The following is a 19,495-nucleotide window of genomic DNA, read 5'->3' as shown; positions in this document are numbered from 1 at the left end:
TGCTCTTCTTTGGAACTCTGCATTCAGATGCTTATATCTTTCCTTTTCTCCTTTGCTTTTCACTTCTCTTCTTTTCACAGCTATTTGAAAGGCCTCCCCAGACAGCCATTTTGCTTTTTTGCATTTCTTTTCCATGGGGATGGTCTTGATCCCTGTCTCCTGTACAATGTCACGAACCTCCGTCCATAGTTCATCAGGCACTCTATCTATTAGATCTAGTCCCTTAAATCTATTTCTCACTTCCACTGTATAATCATAAGGGATTTGATTTAGGTCATACCTGAATGGTCTAGTGGTTTTCCCTACTTTCTTCAATTTAAGTCTGAATTTGGCAATAAGGAGTTCATGATCTGAGCCACAGTCAGCTCCTGGTCTTGTTTTGTTGACTGTATAGAGCTTCTCCATCTTTGGCTGCAAAGAACATAATCCATCTGATTTCGGTGTTGACCATCTGGTGATGTCCATGTGTAGAGTCTTCTCTTGTGTTGTTGAAGAGGGTGTTTGCTATGACCAGTGCATTTTCTTGGCAAAACTGTATTAGTCTTTGCCCTGCTTCATTCTGTATTCCAAGGCCAAATTTGCCTGTTACTCCAGGTGTTTCTTGACTTCCTATTTTTGCATTCCAGTCCCCTATAATGAAAAGGACATCTTTTTTGGGTGTTAGTTCTAAAAGGTCTTGTAGGTCTTCATAGAACCGTTCAACTTCAGCGTCACTGGTTGGGGCATAGACTTGGATTACTGTGATATTGAATGGTTTGCCTTGGAAACGAACAGAGATCATTTTGTCATTTTTCAGATTGCATCCAAGTACTGCATTATGGACTCTTTTGTTGATCATGATGGCTACTCCATTTCTTCTGAGGGATTCCTGCCCACAGTAGTAGATATAATGGTCATCTGAGTTAAATTCACCCATTCCAGTCCATTTGAGTTTGCTGATTCCTAGAATGTCGACATTCACTCTTGCCATCTCTTGTTTGACCACTTCCAAAGCAGCCATAAACAACATGTAAATAAAGGAGCATGATTATTTTCTAATAAATATATTTGATTAATTCCTATAATTTTCATGGGTCTCAAGACAGTATTCTTTTGATTTTTCAACCAGTTGAAAATGTAAAAAAAAAAAAAAAAAATCCTAGCTTGCCCACGATACAAAAACAGGTAGCAGGGCAGATCTGGCCCATGGGCTGTAGCATGCCAACTCTTGATCTAGTGGGTAAGCCTAGAAAGAAGAGAGAAGACTACCATACATATACTTACCATTCATACACAGTCTCAGCAACTAGCAGTAGACTTTAAGAACAGACCTATTATTCACCTCTTCAGTCTTAATAAGAAACCAACTTCTGTTTTTTACACGTTAAAACTGATACTTTCTCTAAAATGTTCAAAAATTTTCCAATTTTGCCAAAAAAAACAATCTTAGAACTAGATATTTAGCTTTATTTTCTTGAGTTCAGACCTTTATAATAAAAGACCAAACAATTCTTTCATACACGCATCATTTCAATATTATGCTTTATGACACACTGATAGTAAATACCATCTGATTGCTGGACCTAAAGTATTAATACTACATAGAGATACAAATATCAGAGAAGGCAATGGCACCCCACTCCAATACTCTTGCATGGAAAATCCCATGGGCGGAGGAGCCTGGTAGGCTGCAGTCCATGGGGTCACTGAGGGTCGGACACAACTGAGCAACTTCACTTTCACTTTTCACTCTCATGCATTGGAGAAGGAAATGGCAACCCACTCCAGCGTTCTTGCCTGGAGAATCCCAGGGACGGGGGAGCCTGGTGGGCTGCCGTCTATGGGGTCGCACAGAGTCGGACACACCTGAAGTGACTTAGCAGCAGCAGAGATAGAAATATACTACACATTAATATTTCCTCAAATATCTCCATGTTTTTTGTTTACATTGCTTCCTTTCACCCTCCAATTTTAAGGGCTTTTTAAAAAATCTGCCTAACATCCAGCACATGAAACATAGTAACTCAAAGCAGCAGAACACTTCTCAGGAGCAGCAGAACCACTGCGTAATTGCTGAAGCTGGGTGATGGGTTCATGGGAGTTCGCCAGGGTGTATTTCAAATTTTTAATAATAGTTTCCGAGACTACGATGGAGAAAGAAGGTCAGCTTATGATGTCCATTAAAGCCTCAGGAGTGGCAGTTAGAGGGTCCCCAGCACTGAGAGGAAGGCTCATGAACAGTCCTACCTCACAGGCAGGTAGACCAGGCTGGGCAAAGGCAAAGGCCAGCTAAAGAATTAGGGACATTTAGACAGCTTATTGTTTCTATTTTAACAGCTTTTTATAGTCTTTCTATTTAAATTGTTTTATTTTATTCTTTTAAAGTGACTTTTCGTTGTTTGTCAGTTCATCTTAGATTACAGGAGTCATTTGGATTCTGCAACTGAATACAACTAGTATGTGACAACCTGTATGAAAACAAATATATTTCAAATACACTATCAGTAACACTGGTGTCAAAAGCCAAAATTTTAGGGGACAAGTGAGTCAGTTCATTCCCTATTCTTTCCTTTAATATCACAGAACTTGAGGAACAAATCAGTACATAAAACTTTTATCATATTTTAAATCTTAGGCCAGTATGGTACATGATTTTTTTCCCTTCTACTCAGTATTTTCAGAATTACTATAGAAATTAAGTAAGTAATCCTTGGTTACCGAATATAAACAGCATACAAATACTATTTGCATCACTTTAGTAGTCCTTATCCAGTCTTTCATATAATAAATATAGTCCTAATGTTAATAAGGATCTTTCATTCTGCATTATATAACTTGGTATGGAATAATAAAATTAAAATGAACAATAGCCAACCTGTGCTTTCCGCATGTATACCAAAGGTTCTTTAAGATGTTCAGGAGGTGCAGCAGGATGACTAGGTAAAGGAAACCTGAGGACAGAAAGAGGGAGCTAAATATTACATACCACTTTTGATAATTAATCAGTTTGTTTGGTTAGAAATTACTTACCTCTATAGTCCATGATATATGAAACAGAACATTTGCTAGCAGTTCTATGTACTTATACAAGGTACAACAACCTAACAAAACTTTAATTCTTATCCTGCTAGCATTGTAACTTTAAATTAGCAATTTAATGACATTAAAAGTTAAAGTGGAATTCATAGATTGAGGTAACTTTTAAATTATTTAGCTCTGTAAGTGCTCATATGAAATTTTCACAACTGTTAATTTTAGTATATAAATATTATAACAGAAATTTTTAAAATCTGAAATCTAAACAAGTCCATTAACTTACTAAAATATCAACTTTTCTCAATTCTCCCAATTTCCTTTTCCACAGAATTGAAGTGATAGTATAAATACTCTTTTGTAATAGCCATATTTTAGCATGCAATATATTACATACTATATTAATTCACAGACTTAATAAAATTTTTTAAATTTAATGTCAAATTCTGTTTTCTGTGTAACATGACATTTTATATTCAAAATATATTGTTTTTATTAAGAAAACAGATTCATTTATTCAACATATTTGAGCCATTCTAGGTATATGGTGAGATTAAGACAGTGTCTCCTATTCTCATGTACCTAATATTCTAGTGAAGAAAGACAGTCAATATTCATTAAAAAAAAAAAAACAAATAGAATAACATAAAAGAGTAGTAAATGCCATGAGAAAATGAGAGCAGGATAAAGTCTAAATGATTTGGAAGGGCAGGGAAGGTGTCTAGGAAACCTAATGTTTGAATCAAGACATGAGTGAAAAGGAGCCAACCAACATTCCAAGCAAAAGGATAGCAAGCACAAAACTCTGAGGTGGGAAACTGTGGAATGTTTAAAAATCAGAAAAAGCCGGGATGGCTGAAATGTAATGACTGAGGCACAGAGTGATATAAAATCATAGAGAAGCCAATAGGAAAACACAACAATTAACATTTCCTTAGAGGTTTCAATCTCTTTCACAACTGATACCTCTAATTAAAATTAGTCATAGAAATTATACCCATGTAAAGCAACCATATTCTAACAATCAAGAACCATGCACTGAGTTCTCAAGAAATTCCTCATCCAAACAGGGATATCTAAAGGGGAACTTTAGACAGTTTTACTAACTGTTTCTAATTGTTTTTTCTGCTAAAATCTGCATTCCATGTACCTAAACAAATCACCTTTCCACACTCACCAAAAAAAAAAACAAAAACCACTGGTAATTTCTAGATACCTGAGTATTTCAAGTTGTATATTTTATACTGCTCACTATATTACTTGTAAAGATACATATGTTTTATAATGAAATGTAATTCTAAAATCCTTCCATTTAACAGTAATTATTTCTAAATTTAATAAAACTTGGAAATTTAGAAACTTGAGAGCGTTTACTGATGATCTTAAAGGTTATTTAGAAAAGATCCTGGTGGCTCAGATGATAAAGAACCTGCCTGCAAAGCAGGAGACTCAGGTACAAACCCTGGTTCAGGAAGATCCCCTGGAGAAGGGCATGGCAACACACCCCAGTATTCTTGCCTAGAGAATTCCATGGCAGAGGAGCCTGGCAGGCTGTAGTCCATGGGGTCACAAAGGGTCGGACACGACTGAGTGACTAACGCTTTCTTACTTTAAGGGTTATTTCAGACTTTATTTTTCTGGGCTCCAAAATCACTACATATGGTGACTGCAGCCATGAAATTAAAAGACGCTTACTCCTTGGAAGGAAAGTTTTGACCAACCTAGATAGCATATTCAAAAGCAGAGACATTACTTTGCCAACAAAGGTTCGTCTAGTCAAGGCTATGGTTTTTCCTGTGGTCATGTATGGATGTGAGAGTTGGACCGTGAAGAAAGCTGAGCACCGAAGAATTGATGCTTTTGAACTGTGGTGTTGGAGAAGACTCTTGAGAGTCCCTTGGACTGCAAGGAGATCCAACCAGTCCATTCTGAAGGAGATCAGCCCTGGGATTTCTTTGCAAGGAATGATGCTAAAGCTGAAACTCCAGTACTTTGGCCACCTCATGTGAAGAGTTGACTCATTGGAAAAGTCTCTGATGCTGGGAGGGATTGGGGGCAAGAGAAGAAAGGGACAACAGAGAATGAGATGGCTGGATGGCATCACTGACTCGATGAATGTGAGTCTGAGTGAACTCCGGGAGTTGGTGATGGACAGGGAGGCCTGGTGTGCTGCGATTCATGGGGTCGCAAAGAGTCGGACACGACTTAGCGACTGAACTGAAGTGAACTGAATACAAAGAAATGAGGATCAGCAGATAGGAACAATACAGAAACTGGATGTCACTCTTTACTCCTCCCTCTTCCTGTCTCTCCAAATCCCTCTAAATACCACCCATCTTTTACTACCTCACTGACACTGATTTGGGCAATGACATTATTTGCTTGCATTCATCTGACATATTCATAAGCAGTCTCCCCTGCATCTACACTATCTTCAACCTATTTGTCAATTTGCCTGGCTGTTCGTCAGGAGTAGTGTGTCCTTTATTCACCAGTGATTGTATTTCCAGTGTCTAGCATAAGACCTGGCACATACTAGATACCGAGTACATTATTGAATGGGCTTCCCAGGTGGCTCAGATGGTAAAGAATCTGCCAACAATGCAGGAGATGTGGGTTCAGTCCCTGGGTCAGGAAGATCTCCTGGAGAAGGAAATGGCAATGTACTCCAGTATTCTTGCCTTGAGAATCCCTTGGATAGAGGAGCCAGGCAGGCTACAGTCCATGGGGTCACAAAGAGTCAGACACAACTGAGCATGCACATATGCACATTTCTAAATAACTAAAACCCAAATGTGATCATATCACTACTAAATCCTAAAATGGTACCCAAATGCTTTTAGGATCTAGTCTACAAATCCTTGAGTAACAGGCACAAGCCTGCCTACAGATCCAGCTTCATTCTTTCCTATGGCCCTTTGCCCTCGACCATCCAGCCATACAATTTTTATTCTTCCAATATATAACATTCTTTTCCACCTCTAAATGTCTGTGGGCTTCCCAGGTGGCGCCAGTGTAAAGAATCCACCTGCCAGTACAGGAGATGCAAGAGATCTGGGTTCAATCCCTGGGCTGGGAAGATCCCCTGGAGGAGGAAATGGCAACCTGCTCCAATATTCTCACCTGGGAAATCCCAAGGACAGAGGGGCCTGGAAGGCTACAGTCCTCAGGTTTACAAAAGAGTTGGACACAACTAAACACATATGCATGTGTGAAACATCTGTACCTGTTGTTCCCTTGTGCCCAAAGCATTTTTCTTCTCTATTCCTTCCCCTAACTGTAGCTTTGCTTTCTGATCTCAGTCTGAATATTATTTCCTGTGACAAGTCATCATGACACCTCCAGTCTGAGTTACGCACCGGCCCTATGTACTGCTTGCACTTACCCTATTACAGCACTTACTATATTCTACTGTAATTGCGTCTGTAAAGTCTCTGTGCCCCACTGGGATGTAAGCTCCATTAAAAGCAAACACTATCTACTTACTTGTGCATTATGCCAGCACCTAGCTCTGAACATAACAATTGTTATGTGTAACATTTACGACTAAGAGGGCAAGAAGAACTATGATTAGGAGATTTTAGAGATGCCCAGGTCTACTACCTGAGGACTCTCTTAGAGAACACTGTGCATGTCTATAAAAGACTGACCTAGTCTGGTGATCTAGTATAAGGTACTCATTAATCTAAAAATCTGTCTGTTTTGAGGCCCACTATCATTAAACATTTATATGTCTCCAAAATATGGTAGACACTTGCATATATATACTATAACAGCAAATTGTGGTATCTGTTTTTATAACATATACGCATATGAAAGGTTAAAAAGGTTTATATATTCTTTTAATTTGTATTCCATAAGGAAAATAATATATCTTCTAATTCTTTATATGCATGCTCAGTCTCTTCAGTCATGTCGAACTCTTTGCAACCTCATGGACTATAGGCCCCCCTGGGTCCTCTGGTCCATGAGATTCTCCAGGCAAGAATACTAGAGTGGGTTGCCATTTCCTTCTCCAAACTGCTCTACATAAAATACAATAAAGACTAGGAGACAAAGAAATGGGTACATTTTCAAAGTAAAGACTTTCTTAAATATTTACAGTAAATATTTAGGATTAATAGTTTCACTAAGTTTTCTCAATTCAAAAAGATATTTATTGTGTGCTAGCCCTAGGGGTGGCTCAATGACTACTTGCTGACTCCATGTCATTTATTTGATGCTATAGGAGATACTCAAAGAAATGTAAGACATAATTCTTGTTTTAGAACATTTTTAATCTAGGTAAAAAACAAGATGCAAGTATATGTGAGAAGTAGTAAAAAGTATGGCTTTAGAATATGTTTCACTAGAGGTGAAATCCCAGCACTGCCATTTACTAGCTACATGATTTTCAGCAAGTTACTTAAGTGATCTTAGACTTAGTTTTCTCTTCTGTAAAATAATTAGAATAATAAAATCTGCTTTGTAGGGTGTTATAAAGACTACCTAATATAGACAATGCCTATAAAGTGCTTATTACCACAGTGCTGGACATAAACATTCAATCAATGTAAATTATCACTGATATAATATTAAATAGTTTTTAGCACAATAATAGATAAGGTATGCAATTTTGAAGTGGAAAGAGCTAACCTGGGCTAGTGTTATGTTTCATGTAATAAAAGACTGTAGAAATTTTTCTGCTATACTTGTTAAATAAAAATCTGACTAAAATCTTTGGAATCATTACTAAAATAAGTATGACATGAGCAAATTCCAGGTATGATGTATACAGTTCACATGGCCACAGTTCTATTAGGAATGAGAGTATGTGCATTTTTTTTTTTCAGTTCCAATCATTTATATTAATAGATATTTCTATCTTAGTTTTGCTTTATTTACCTATGCATGTAATGGTTTCTACCAATGAAAAATGGACCAGAATACGCTAAGTCCACTTACTTTTCTGATTTGCATGAGGAAACACTTCTTCCCCGACTCCAGATGTGCCCTTTCATATAAAACGAACTGCCTCCCTGTAACATACTTGACCTCTTTCCAGGGCTTTACTCACTATACCCCAGAAGAGAATAAATGCCCTCTCCAACTTTTAAATTTTGGAAGAATAAACTGAATATGCTCACAGTGTTATTTAAGTAGAAGGTTAAGTCTGAGTCTGGAGTTCAGCTAAAGAGTTTATTTTGCTCTTGCACTAAGCTATGTCCTCCTACCAATCTTTATCACAAGTAAAAGTATAGTTTTGATTTCCCATTTGCCTTTATATTTTATTTTCTTTATTTGTTCAGAACCCAAGTGAGGCAACAGGCAGTTTTACTGAACTTCTTCAAATATCCCAACAAGTTATTCAATATTTATAAAATACTTATTTAATGTCTATTATGTAGGATATCAAGAATATTACAATGAATGAAATATTGTCCATGCCATCAAGTAAAAAGGCACTCTATCTCACAGAACAATTTTCAGGAATGCATTATGCCACAAAAATAGCAATCATCAGTAGTATCTACTGAGATGAGAATCTAATATCTGGAATTATACACAACAGATGCTATTATTCTGCCAGTATCAGAGACAAAGACACTGAAGTTACAAGCTTAATAGACAGGCAAATCACCATGTCCGTATTAGTTTAATCAACTTATGGTATCTCTACTACATTTGGGGAGTTTTAAAACCTTACTTGTCATGATAAATACCTTTTCCTTTAGTGACTAGAACCAAAGGTATAATCACAATCAGCTTTACTTAATAGATGGCACTTTATTTATGAGTTTAAGAGCTCAAAAACCAACTCAAAAGATAGCAATAAGCAAAGAAGCAAATAACTAATTTTAAAAACGTGTGTCTAAGCACAAATCCACAAGCATTCATCTCTTTGTTTTAGAAACAATTCTGGTAAACCAGGTTATTTCCTTTTCCAAGTAACAGCAGATTAGAAGGAGCAAATTGGAAACAGGAGTGTGAGAAACTAGAGAGGTTACGGATACAGATACACTGATAGCAGGGAAAAAAAGACTTAAGAACTCAGTTAGATCATAAACCTCATGAGGGCAGAAACTGTTCACTGTTCTATGCTATATCCCCAGTGCCCACTATAGTGCTAGCAATAAATAATTGATGAATAATGGAACATTAAGTAAACTACAAAGGTTAACATTTGGGATCCATATGTCTTGTAATGAAAAATAGTTCTACACACTTCAGCAAACTCGGAGAACAAATTCAGATAAATAAAAGCAGTAATATTCTTAATAATGAATATTTCAAAAAAGAGTTAGTTGTGTTTAAAATGGTCAGTATATAAAGACAGAAAAAGGATAATGTCCAATATGGCAACAATAAAGAGAACACTGGTAAGCTTAAATTATCTGGAATACTAACTTCTGAGAAATATCATATTCCCTAATTACACTGGATTAATGAATTGGTAATATAAAACATTTGGTCGGTAAAAACCCCCACGTATTAATTCTCAGGAAGACTACAATTGAAATTGTAAGTGAAACTCACTTGAAATGCTATATAAATGCTAATAAGAAATAATAACAATGAGTACACATAGTAAAACTATATTCATTACTTACAAAGCAAATATAGCTAAATGTAATAAGAGTATCTCAAAATAGGGAGGAAAAACTCACACACTCAGTTCACTATACACAGCATTCTGAAGTTTTTTCTCCCAACCTGTTTTAAAAAAAAGGAAAACATACATAAACATATTAGTTTTTTAAGTAAACATACATTAAAATTAAATTTATTTCCCAAAAACTTTAACATCATATTTACTGTGAAAGAACTTTATCAACTGCCAATTGCTAATGTAAAGTGTTATTCTAAAGAATTATTTCTTATATATTTACCAATATTCCCTTGGCTAACACTGAATACAAAGTCGTCAACATGATTCATTACTTTGTAAGTAAAACTATGGTGTCATTTTCTTAAGATGAGAAGAATATTTCCTTCTTCCATTGTTAAGGAACTCAACAAATGCCAAAATCTTTGGCAGTTGTACTGTCAGTGCTATGAGGAACATGCCAACGGAAGGGCGAGAAACAGCCAGGCGCTTGACAAAGATCACAAGTAATTCATGACAATCACCTAGTCAGTAAATTCCTAAACAAGAGAAGCAGACTATTATGAGGCACCACCAGTCAGATCAGTTCACTTGGCTACTAACTATTACTTCTGATCAACTTATTTGGGTAAGTAAACCACTTAATATCTCAGTTCCCAAGTGCAAAAGCTTAACAGCTTGCTCTAAAAGCTGAGATCTTCTGTTTTCTTTGAAGTGTAGAAAAGAGAGAAAAGAAGCAGAGAAAGAAAAAAGTCACAGATGAAAGGTAAAAGACAAGATATTTAACCAAGGAGATTTTAATACATTCAGGATGTATTTTGACCAGGAAGGTAAACACTATTTAAAACTGATCAATGTAAAGCAGTTATTACCAGTGTTCCTGAATTTCTGCAGAAATGTCTGAAAGTTCTAATTCACTGCAGATAAAAACCTATCCTACCACTCTTCCACAATTTTAAAAAAGTAACTGACTGCAGATACAATATCCCCTCAAAATAAAGTCTTTCCTTATTTTGCTTTAAAGAATTAGAGAAAGAAAAATAAAAAGCAACTTACAAACCTGATATTTTAAAGAATTCCTTAATATCTTCTTTTAGTGATTCAAGTTTAATCTCAGGTCTCTGAAGACTGGCCTGATTTTAGAAAGAAGAAACAAAAAGACAGGTCAAAAGTAGTCATTTGGTGTGATACTTAATGCTAACGAGATGTTTAAAAAGGAATGTCCAAATGTGTGTGTGTGTGTGTGTGTGTGTGTGTGTTAGTTGCTCAGTTGTGTCCAACTCTTTGAGACCCCATGGACTGTAGCTCACCAGGCTCCATAGGATTCTCCAAGCAAGAATACTGGAGTAGGTTGCTATTTCCTTCTCCAGGGGATCTTCCCAAACCAGGGATCGAACCTGAGTCTCCCATATTGCAGACAGATTCTTACCATCTAAGCCACCAGGGGAGCCATATATGCATACTGCCATTTAAAACACCCCCTTTGAGATCAGAGCTCCTGAGCATCTGGAACAGCTCGTAAGACAGAATACTCATATACTTTTAAAACAGAAGATCTGTGATAGGACACTAGAATCTACTTAAAATATTAAACCTGTAGCTAATGAATAGTTAACATCTTCATCTAAGACTTTCATTTTTATGAATATTTAACATCTATTTTTCTAATAGGAAAAATACTTTATAAATTCATTCTTTTTATACTTAATATATATGGCATCTACATGCACCTAATAGCCAAAAACCCTGATGCATCCATATAACTGGAGCTTTGAAGAGTGTCATCCCCTTTGGATTGCTGCTCTGTAAACCTGCATTTGTTGTACATATTTATGGAAAATACATAAAACTACCCACTCAAGATTGCCGGGAGATATATCAATAACCTCAGATATGCAGATGACACCACCCTTATGGCAGAAAGTGAAGAAGAATTAAAGAGCCTCTTGATGAAGGTGAAAGTGGAGAGTGAAAAAGTTGGCTTAAAGGTCAACATTCAGAAAACAAAGATCATGGCATCCGGTCCCACCACTTCATGGGAAATAGATGGGGAAACAGTGGAAACAGTGTCAGACTTTATTTTTCTGCGCTCCAAAATCACTACAGATGGTGACTGCAGCCATGAAATTAAAAGACGCTTACTCCTTGGAAGGAAAGTTATGACCAACCTAGACAGCATATTCAAAAGCAGAGACATTACTTTGCCAACAAAGGTTCGTCTAGTCAAGGCTATGGTTTTTCCTGTGGTCATGTATGGATGTGAGAGTTGGACTGTGAAGAAGGCTGAGCACCAAAGAATTGATGCTTTTGAACTGTGGTGTTGGAGAAGACTCTTGAGAGTCCCTTGGACTGCAAGGAGATCCAACCAGTCCATTCTCAAGGAGATCAGCCCTGGGATTTCTTGGGAAGGAATGATGCTAAAGCTGAAACTCCAGTACATTGGCCACCTCATGTGAAGAGTTGACTCATTGGAAAAGACTCTGGTGCTGGGAGGGATTGGGAGCAAGAGGAGAAGGGGATGACAGAAGATGAGATGGCTGGATGGCATCACTGACTCGATGGACGTGAGTCTGAGTGAACTCCGGGAGTTGGTGATAGACAGGGAGGCCTGGCGTGCTGCGACTCATGGGGTTGCAAAGAGTTGGACACCACTGAGCGACTGATCTGATCTGATCTGATCTGACCCACTCACAAATGCTTATTAGTATCTCTTTCATCTTCAGTTGAATGCTTTCTATTCTACTGGTTTTTCACACTGTAATTTTTACCAAAATAATAATTTCTCCAACTTATAATGGCCTCAATTACCTTAGAAGTGTTGATATTTCATCACCTAGCTCTCTCTATCAAATTCTAGAGACATATGTCTTAAGAAGGGCTTCCCTTGTGGCTCAACTGGTAAAGAATCCACCTGCAATACAGGAGACCTGGGTTCGATCCCTGGGTTGGGAAGATCCCCTGGAGAAGGGAAAGGCTACCCACTCCAGTATTCTGGCCTGGAGAATCCCATGGACTGTATGGGGTCACAAAGAGTCGGACATGACTGAGCGACTTTCACTTTCACTCACTTTATGTCTTAAGAAAGCATTTCTCTTAGAGTATCTCACAAACATTTCTGATTAAGAAATCAAAAACTGATCTTATATTCCATTCACTACCTTTCTCCTTCTCTCCTATTTTTAATACTCATCCATGAAAATTATCATTCACCAAGTCAGAAATTTCAGTTATTCTCAATTCTACTCTAATTCTTCCAAGATTTTAACATCTCTCTGGGAAGATGACATTGGTAGTAGGGAGACTTTTTTGTTTTAATCTCCACGATCTCCACAGTGAAACCAAGCAACTAGACAACAAAACCAAAATCCAACAGAAAACACTCACAACCAAACTTGGTAATAAGGTATTCCCCACAAACCTAAAATACAAGCAGTTGGGGACAAACCAACAACCACAAGACTTGTATGGTGTTAGCAACTATAAAAGGAAAGAGCAGAGGGGCTGTTGATGAATACGAAAAGAGGAAGACCCCAAAATTGCCAGCAAGTATTCACTGGAACATATGAAGAGCTAATTTGAGAACAGGAGCTGACACTGGGAGGGTTGTTCTCTAATCCAAGATAGCAGACGAGGTCTAAAGACACTGGAGCAGCCTCACACCTATGAATACTTGAAGCTGACCAGACAAGTCTCTTCTCCCTTTCTAAGAAGAAAAACTTGATAGAGTAATGAAAATTGAAGATGACAAGGAACCAACTTACTACCTTGAAAACTGATTAATAAATGAAAAGGCATCTATCTAGCCTGACTTTCCTACAGGAACTATTGTTTAGTCACTAAGTTGTATCCGACTCTTTTGCGACCCCATGAACTGTAGCCCGCCAGGCTCCTCTGTCCATGGAACTTCCCAGGCAAGAATACTGGAGTAGATTGCCATTTCCTTCTCCAGAGGATCTTCCCACCCAGGGATCAAACTCGTGACTCCTGCATGGTAGAGGAATTCTTTACCACTGAGCCACCAGGGAAGCCCTACAGAAACTATATCATTTGGTAACCAAATAACAGATATGGAGAAATGTCTCTTTATAAAAATATTCCAGCTAGAATAACTAAAACAGGTATGATATAATTAGAATACCATCATTTTGCAACGCCTAATCAATTCTAGGCATTGAGGAGAAATAGCTATTAACTTTGCAAAAAAACAACCAGCCATTATGTGCTTCTCAATGAAAGAGGACTCCAGTGCCAACAGCTGTGGTCACTGAGATGGCACCTGAGTCTGATCAAAACCCCTGAATCCAACTGTCAACTTACAGGTCATACAAACGACAGAGGAACATGTTAATCCGAATCACGGAACTTCAGCATCAGAAGGGATTATAGAGTTCTTCTAGGCCAACTAACCATTTAATGGCGGATTCACCTCTCCTCTCCAAGGAGCTTTTTAGCTTAGAAACTCTCAGTTTGAAACTCTATGCTATTTCCCTACCTTTAGTCAATTCTACCTTGGAACTATTCTGTTAGAAAATCCTTATTATGAACTAAAATAGATTCCCCTTAACATCTGCTACTATCATTCTTCCCCTCTGCTCCACCTTACTCCAAGTTCACAGAAAATATGCCAAATCCCTTTTCTGTGAGAGATCTTCAAATACTCAAAGTTAGCTATTGTATCTTCCCAGAAAGTTCTCAAGGTCACATACATTTTCAGGTTCTCCAAGTTCTCTTCATTTGACATATTCTCCTTACCACTCTGGTCATTTTCTCTAAGCAAAGTCTAGTCCAACTTGTCTTCTACTGTAGTAACTTCCTAATTTACCTCTCTATTTCACTCATTCCACTACACCACTTATTCTCAAACTTTTAAGTCTCAGGACCCTCATTCTTAAAAATCATTGAAGACTCAAGAGTACTTCTGTTAATGTGGATTATATCTACTGATATTTATAGTACTAGAAATTAACTCCTCAAAAAATAAAAAATTGAATTTCTGTATGGCCCAGCAATTCCAATTCTACATACATACTCAACAGAACTGAAAACAGGGACTTTAACAGCTACTTGTACACTCATGCTCATCGCAGCATTATTTATAATAGTTAATATATGGATGCAACCCAAGGGTCAAAGATAAATGAATGGATAAAGAAAATGTTGTATGTACATACAATGGAATACTATTCAGCCTTAAAAAAGAAGACAATTCTGGCACATCTACAACATGGACAAACCTTGAGGACATTATGCTAAGCAAAATAAGCCAGTCACAAAAAGACAAATGCTGTATGACGCCACTTATATGAGGTACTAGAATAGTCAAATTCATAGAGACAGAAAGTAGAATGCTAATAGCCAGGGACTGTGAAGAAGGAGCAATGGGAAGTTAGTGTTTAATGAGTATTGAGTTTCAGTATGGGATGATGAAAAAGTTCTGGAGATGGATGGTGATAATGGTTGCACAAAATGTGAATGTGAATTCACAAAAAATGTGAATGTACTTAATGTCACTGAACTGTACACTTAAAAATGGTTAAAATGGCAAATTTTATGTTTATCATAATAAAAATATTTGTCAATTCATTTTAAAGTAATAAATATAAATCTATTATATATTAACCAAGATATTTTTATTTAAAAGAACTACATTTTCAGAAACAAAAATTAGTGAGAAAAAGAGGCCCTGTTTTACAGTGCAAATGCAAATATCTTTGATGTTTGGACAGTAGAAGACAACTGGGCTCTTCACCCCGCTGTAATATTCCATCTGTGGCATGTGTTGTTCTGACTAACATATGCGAAAATCAGTGTCACACAGGCAACTGGAAAATGATATTTTAATATCCTTTTCATATATTGTGGATATTCTCCTTTGATAGTATACTAAATTTGACAACTAGTAGTTTCCTAAAGATTAGCTGAAATGTGGAATTTGAATGAACTTATAATTTCATGAACTTATACTTTCACACTTTATTGGAAAAACATGTATCGATCTGCCTTGCACTTTGAATCAATCTTCTACTTATACATGATTTTGTAACATTACATATCAATCATTTCAAACATATTAACAATATGTGGTGGACATATTTCATTAAACAATATCAAAAAGTAACATTTGTTAATATCACCATCAATACCATCAGAAAAGTATTTAAGTATTAGGAAGCCATCAAATTCACACTGATGAAAACAAGTTTTCCAGAATCCAATTTTTATTTAAAGCCTGAATTTTATAATTGGCAATATATAACAGTTTTCCTTGAAGTGATAGGCTCACTTTGCTCATTTTAGAGAAAATATCTGCCAAATATTCAAGTGTGAAAAACAGTTTGTCAACAGTTCACGCTTACAAGTAAAGATGTTTCATTTTTTAAAAAAAGGCAATCCAGTTTGTAATTTAGTTATTCGCTGGAGTGGTCTTCCTCTAGATAACCATCTTATTGCAATACACAGCAGTAGTGTCTTACTCATAATTTCCATTTCAGCAAACAGATTATTTAAAAATTAGTATTCAAGAAATGAGATGTAATAAAATTCATACTTGTTTACTGTTGATCAAGAACACTTAAACACTTAGATTATGTTTTAAAACTGTGTGTTGGTGAAAAACACAGTGACTACTAGTAGAGTTCGGTACTAGTTCCCCGATTTAAACTCATCGCCATTGCTTTTGTAGCATCAGTGTAAATGTCAGCACAATTAATATTTTTTTTAAAGGCCTTTGTATTATACAAAATAGTTTTGACCTGAAGGGGTCTTAGGACCCACCAGGGGTCCACAGACTATACTTTGAGAACCACTGCACTAGGCTTCTAGAGCATAAGTCTTTCATCTCTGAACCAACATAATGCTTATCACATAGAAGTACTTCATAAACGTGTTTTCAGTGAACACATTGCACTAAAGATTACTTAGGCCTACACCTACAAAACCCCATGGGTACGGAATTCCCTGATGGTCCAGTGGTTAGGACTCGGCACTTTCACTGTTGTGGCCTGGGTTCAGTTCCTTGCTGGGGAACTAATATCCCATAAGCTATGTGGCGCAGCCAAAAACAAAACAAAAAACACATAACACAAACACAAATGGGGGTGGGGGAATGGCTACAAATAAAAAAGCATTAAAACAAAAAACATAAAAAGATGGCCAATTTAAAAAAAAGCTAACTCCACTATGTTACGACAGAGGAATCATCCACAGAACAATTAATTCTAATTTTAGAAACTAGAAAAGGGGAGAAAAGGCATATAGGCTGAGTGGATGGACTGAACAGAGGTATGTAAAAGTTCTGGTGCACTATCAGTTTGCAGAAGGGTGGATGCTCCAGGAGAATATAGGAAGGAATAAAGTGCAGGATGAAAGTAGAACACTCCCCATTTCTATCTAACCTGCTCACCAGTGCCTGACTAGTGTTCCCCAAAACCATCTCAATGTCTTCACCCTCAAAATACCTCAACGACCCTTTCACTGCCTATGAAATAAAGACAAACTCATTCTGGCATTTCAATCCCAATTTATAAAATCTTATCTCTCTAGAAGCGCCCTACAACAAAAAGCTACTTAGCCTTGTCACCATTCCCACATCAGGAATTCACTCCCATCTTCCCCACTTTAAGTGCCATCCAAGCCTTCTCCAAGTCCAGGGGTCTCCTTTCAATATAGTATATACACCTATTCATTTGCATTCTTCCTTCAATAATTAACTGAACACTTCCTACATGCTAGTTGCTCCGTATAAAGGGAAAACCATCACAAAGTCATCCCTTACCCTTGTAGAACTCAAAATGTATTTAGTGAGGTTAAAAAAAAAAAGCTAAGACCGAAGTATGATTTTAAAAATAATATATATATAACCCCCTCCCCGTATCAAATGCAAACATTTTCATCACTAACATAATTGCTTTGGACTTAATCTAGTTTTTCTAAAGAGCCCATCACCACCACAGAAAAGAGTAGCACAGAAACATATACGTTACCATATGTAAAACAGCTAGCCAGTGGGAATTTGCTGTGTGATGCAGGGAGCTCAACACAACACTCTGTGACAATCTAGAGGAGTGGGGTGGGGTGTGAGGGAGGTTCGAGAGAGAGGCGAATACATATACCTATGGCTGATTCATGTTGATGTGCGGCAAAAACCAATACAACATTGTAAAACAATTATCCTCCAATTAAATAAAATTTTTAAAAAAGATGCTCTGGGGTTCTAGGGGACTTCCTTGGTGGTCCAGTGGTTAAGACTCTGTGCTTCCAATGCAGGGGTGTGAGTTTGATCCTTGGTCAGAGAACTAAGATCCCACATGCCATGCAGTGTGGTCAAATTTTAAAAACAACAACAACAACAAAAAATGATGCTCTGAGGTTCTAGTCTCATGACAACATCCTATCAGTTATATTATTCCTTCTCTCTCCAAAGCCTATCTCCTTCCAGGTTCCTTCCTTTACAACTCTTACAACTCTATTATTCATAATAACAATCTGAGCAACAAGACTTATTAAGCACTTAATGGAATGGAAATAGCATTTGAGGTTTTATACAACATCCATTTTAAACACAAATAACACATGATACAAAATAATGATGACCTGGTGTGAGACATCAAATTTGGAATCAGGCTATCACTCTACCATCTAGAGGATGAATGGGCAAATTCAACTTTAAGATGTAGGTTGATTTCATAATTTAAGAAAACACAGAAATCAAAAACCATATGCTTTTTCTAGAAACACAAAGTTCCATGTTATTACACCAAGATTTTTAAATAAGTAAACTTTAGTATACGAAAGGATACATTAAAATACTACAAGAAAAGCACTAACGACAAGGGGGAAATCTGAAAAATCATTTATATTTGGCTTTGAAATACTCTGTGTGATTTTAATTTTTCTAATTAAGTTGGGCCAACACTGCTTTAGCACTTTCTAAATATAATACAGACAAAATGAAGGCAGTGCAGAATATGGTTGTGGCAGGAAAACGCCCTCTTGACTAAATTTGTAAAGGCCTGTTACAAACAGCCAGTTGTTTAACCATACATTATCAAAGCTGATTGTAAAGCTGTCTTTTAAGAGTTAGCTGACATTTCTAGCAAACATCCGAGCTATTGGACATAAACTAAGGCAAAGTTATCACATATATTTTCAAGTCCAAGACCACATTACATTACTTTAAAAGGATCTATAATTATATTCTTTTAAAGTAGGAATCTATAATATCACAGATTTCCTATTTTATCTTAAGAATCAGGCAAATACATGTTTTTGAATTTCCTGCGAACCATCTCCTTATACTCCTTTATCAGTTTTGCTTCCTCCACTTTTTATTACCTCAAGGCAATTAATTCCCTGATGTTATATGTATAGATACATAACCCTTTATTTGAAATCCTACAACCTAAAAAGCTTAGAAAATTAAAGCTGTTTTTTTTTTAACTGAATTGATGGCAAAATCTGTCCTGACTTAAACTCATTTGGTAGGAAAATCTACTGAAAATTCATACATTTTGCTGCATAAATACTAATGTGTAATTACAAGGTGCAATAAAATGATAAATAGTAAGGATTTAAATAACATACAGAATATGCAGGAATTACCTTTCTAAAATTTGAAAAATGCTAATTCCAAAACATACCTGCCCCTAGGGTCTGAATAAGGGATTGTGGATCTGTATTTATGTGCAGGTTGGTACAAGGGTAATTGCAGTTTTGGACCATGAATTTGAAATCATTATAACTAGGCTCAAACATCTTTATTAATCAAAATAGGAACGATTACAATCAACACATTTTTGCCAATGAGAAATAAATTTACTTCTGTAGACCAAAAAATCCGCGCTTCAGGATTCAGTGAGCTTTTGGAAAGCATTTTCTGCCTCCTGCTGGTTGTGGAAG

At 36.6% G+C, this 19,495-nt stretch overlaps 1 protein-coding gene across 3 annotated transcripts in view; it reads right to left on the bottom strand.

The window, feature by feature from the left end:
• The window catches only part of TBC1D19 (TBC1 domain family member 19), a 156,256-nt gene that overhangs the window by 117,847 nt on the left and 18,914 nt on the right, over positions 1-19,495 (bottom strand). For 2 of the 3 annotated variants that reach the window (XM_024993412.2, XM_015471566.3), the window contains exon 1: positions 2,855-2,936. Coding sequence is in view for 1 of the 3 variants with exons in the window: in NM_001076938.1 (NP_001070406.1) it covers positions 2,855-2,930; positions 9,660-9,705; positions 10,659-10,731 (195 nt within the window). In the remaining 2 variants the exon portion in view is untranslated. Of the gene's footprint in view, positions 1-2,854; positions 2,937-9,659; positions 9,706-10,658; positions 10,732-19,495 lie in introns of those variants that run through there. The other variant, NM_001076938.1, reaches the window with a different exon arrangement.

Source organism: Bos taurus, chromosome 6, assembly GCF_002263795.3.
Source record: "Bos taurus isolate L1 Dominette 01449 registration number 42190680 breed Hereford chromosome 6, ARS-UCD2.0, whole genome shotgun sequence".
Lineage (NCBI taxonomy): Eukaryota > Metazoa > Chordata > Mammalia > Artiodactyla > Bovidae > Bos > Bos taurus.
The sequence above is the reverse complement of the archived record's forward strand: the minus strand, read 5'-3'. Positions and strand labels throughout refer to the sequence as shown.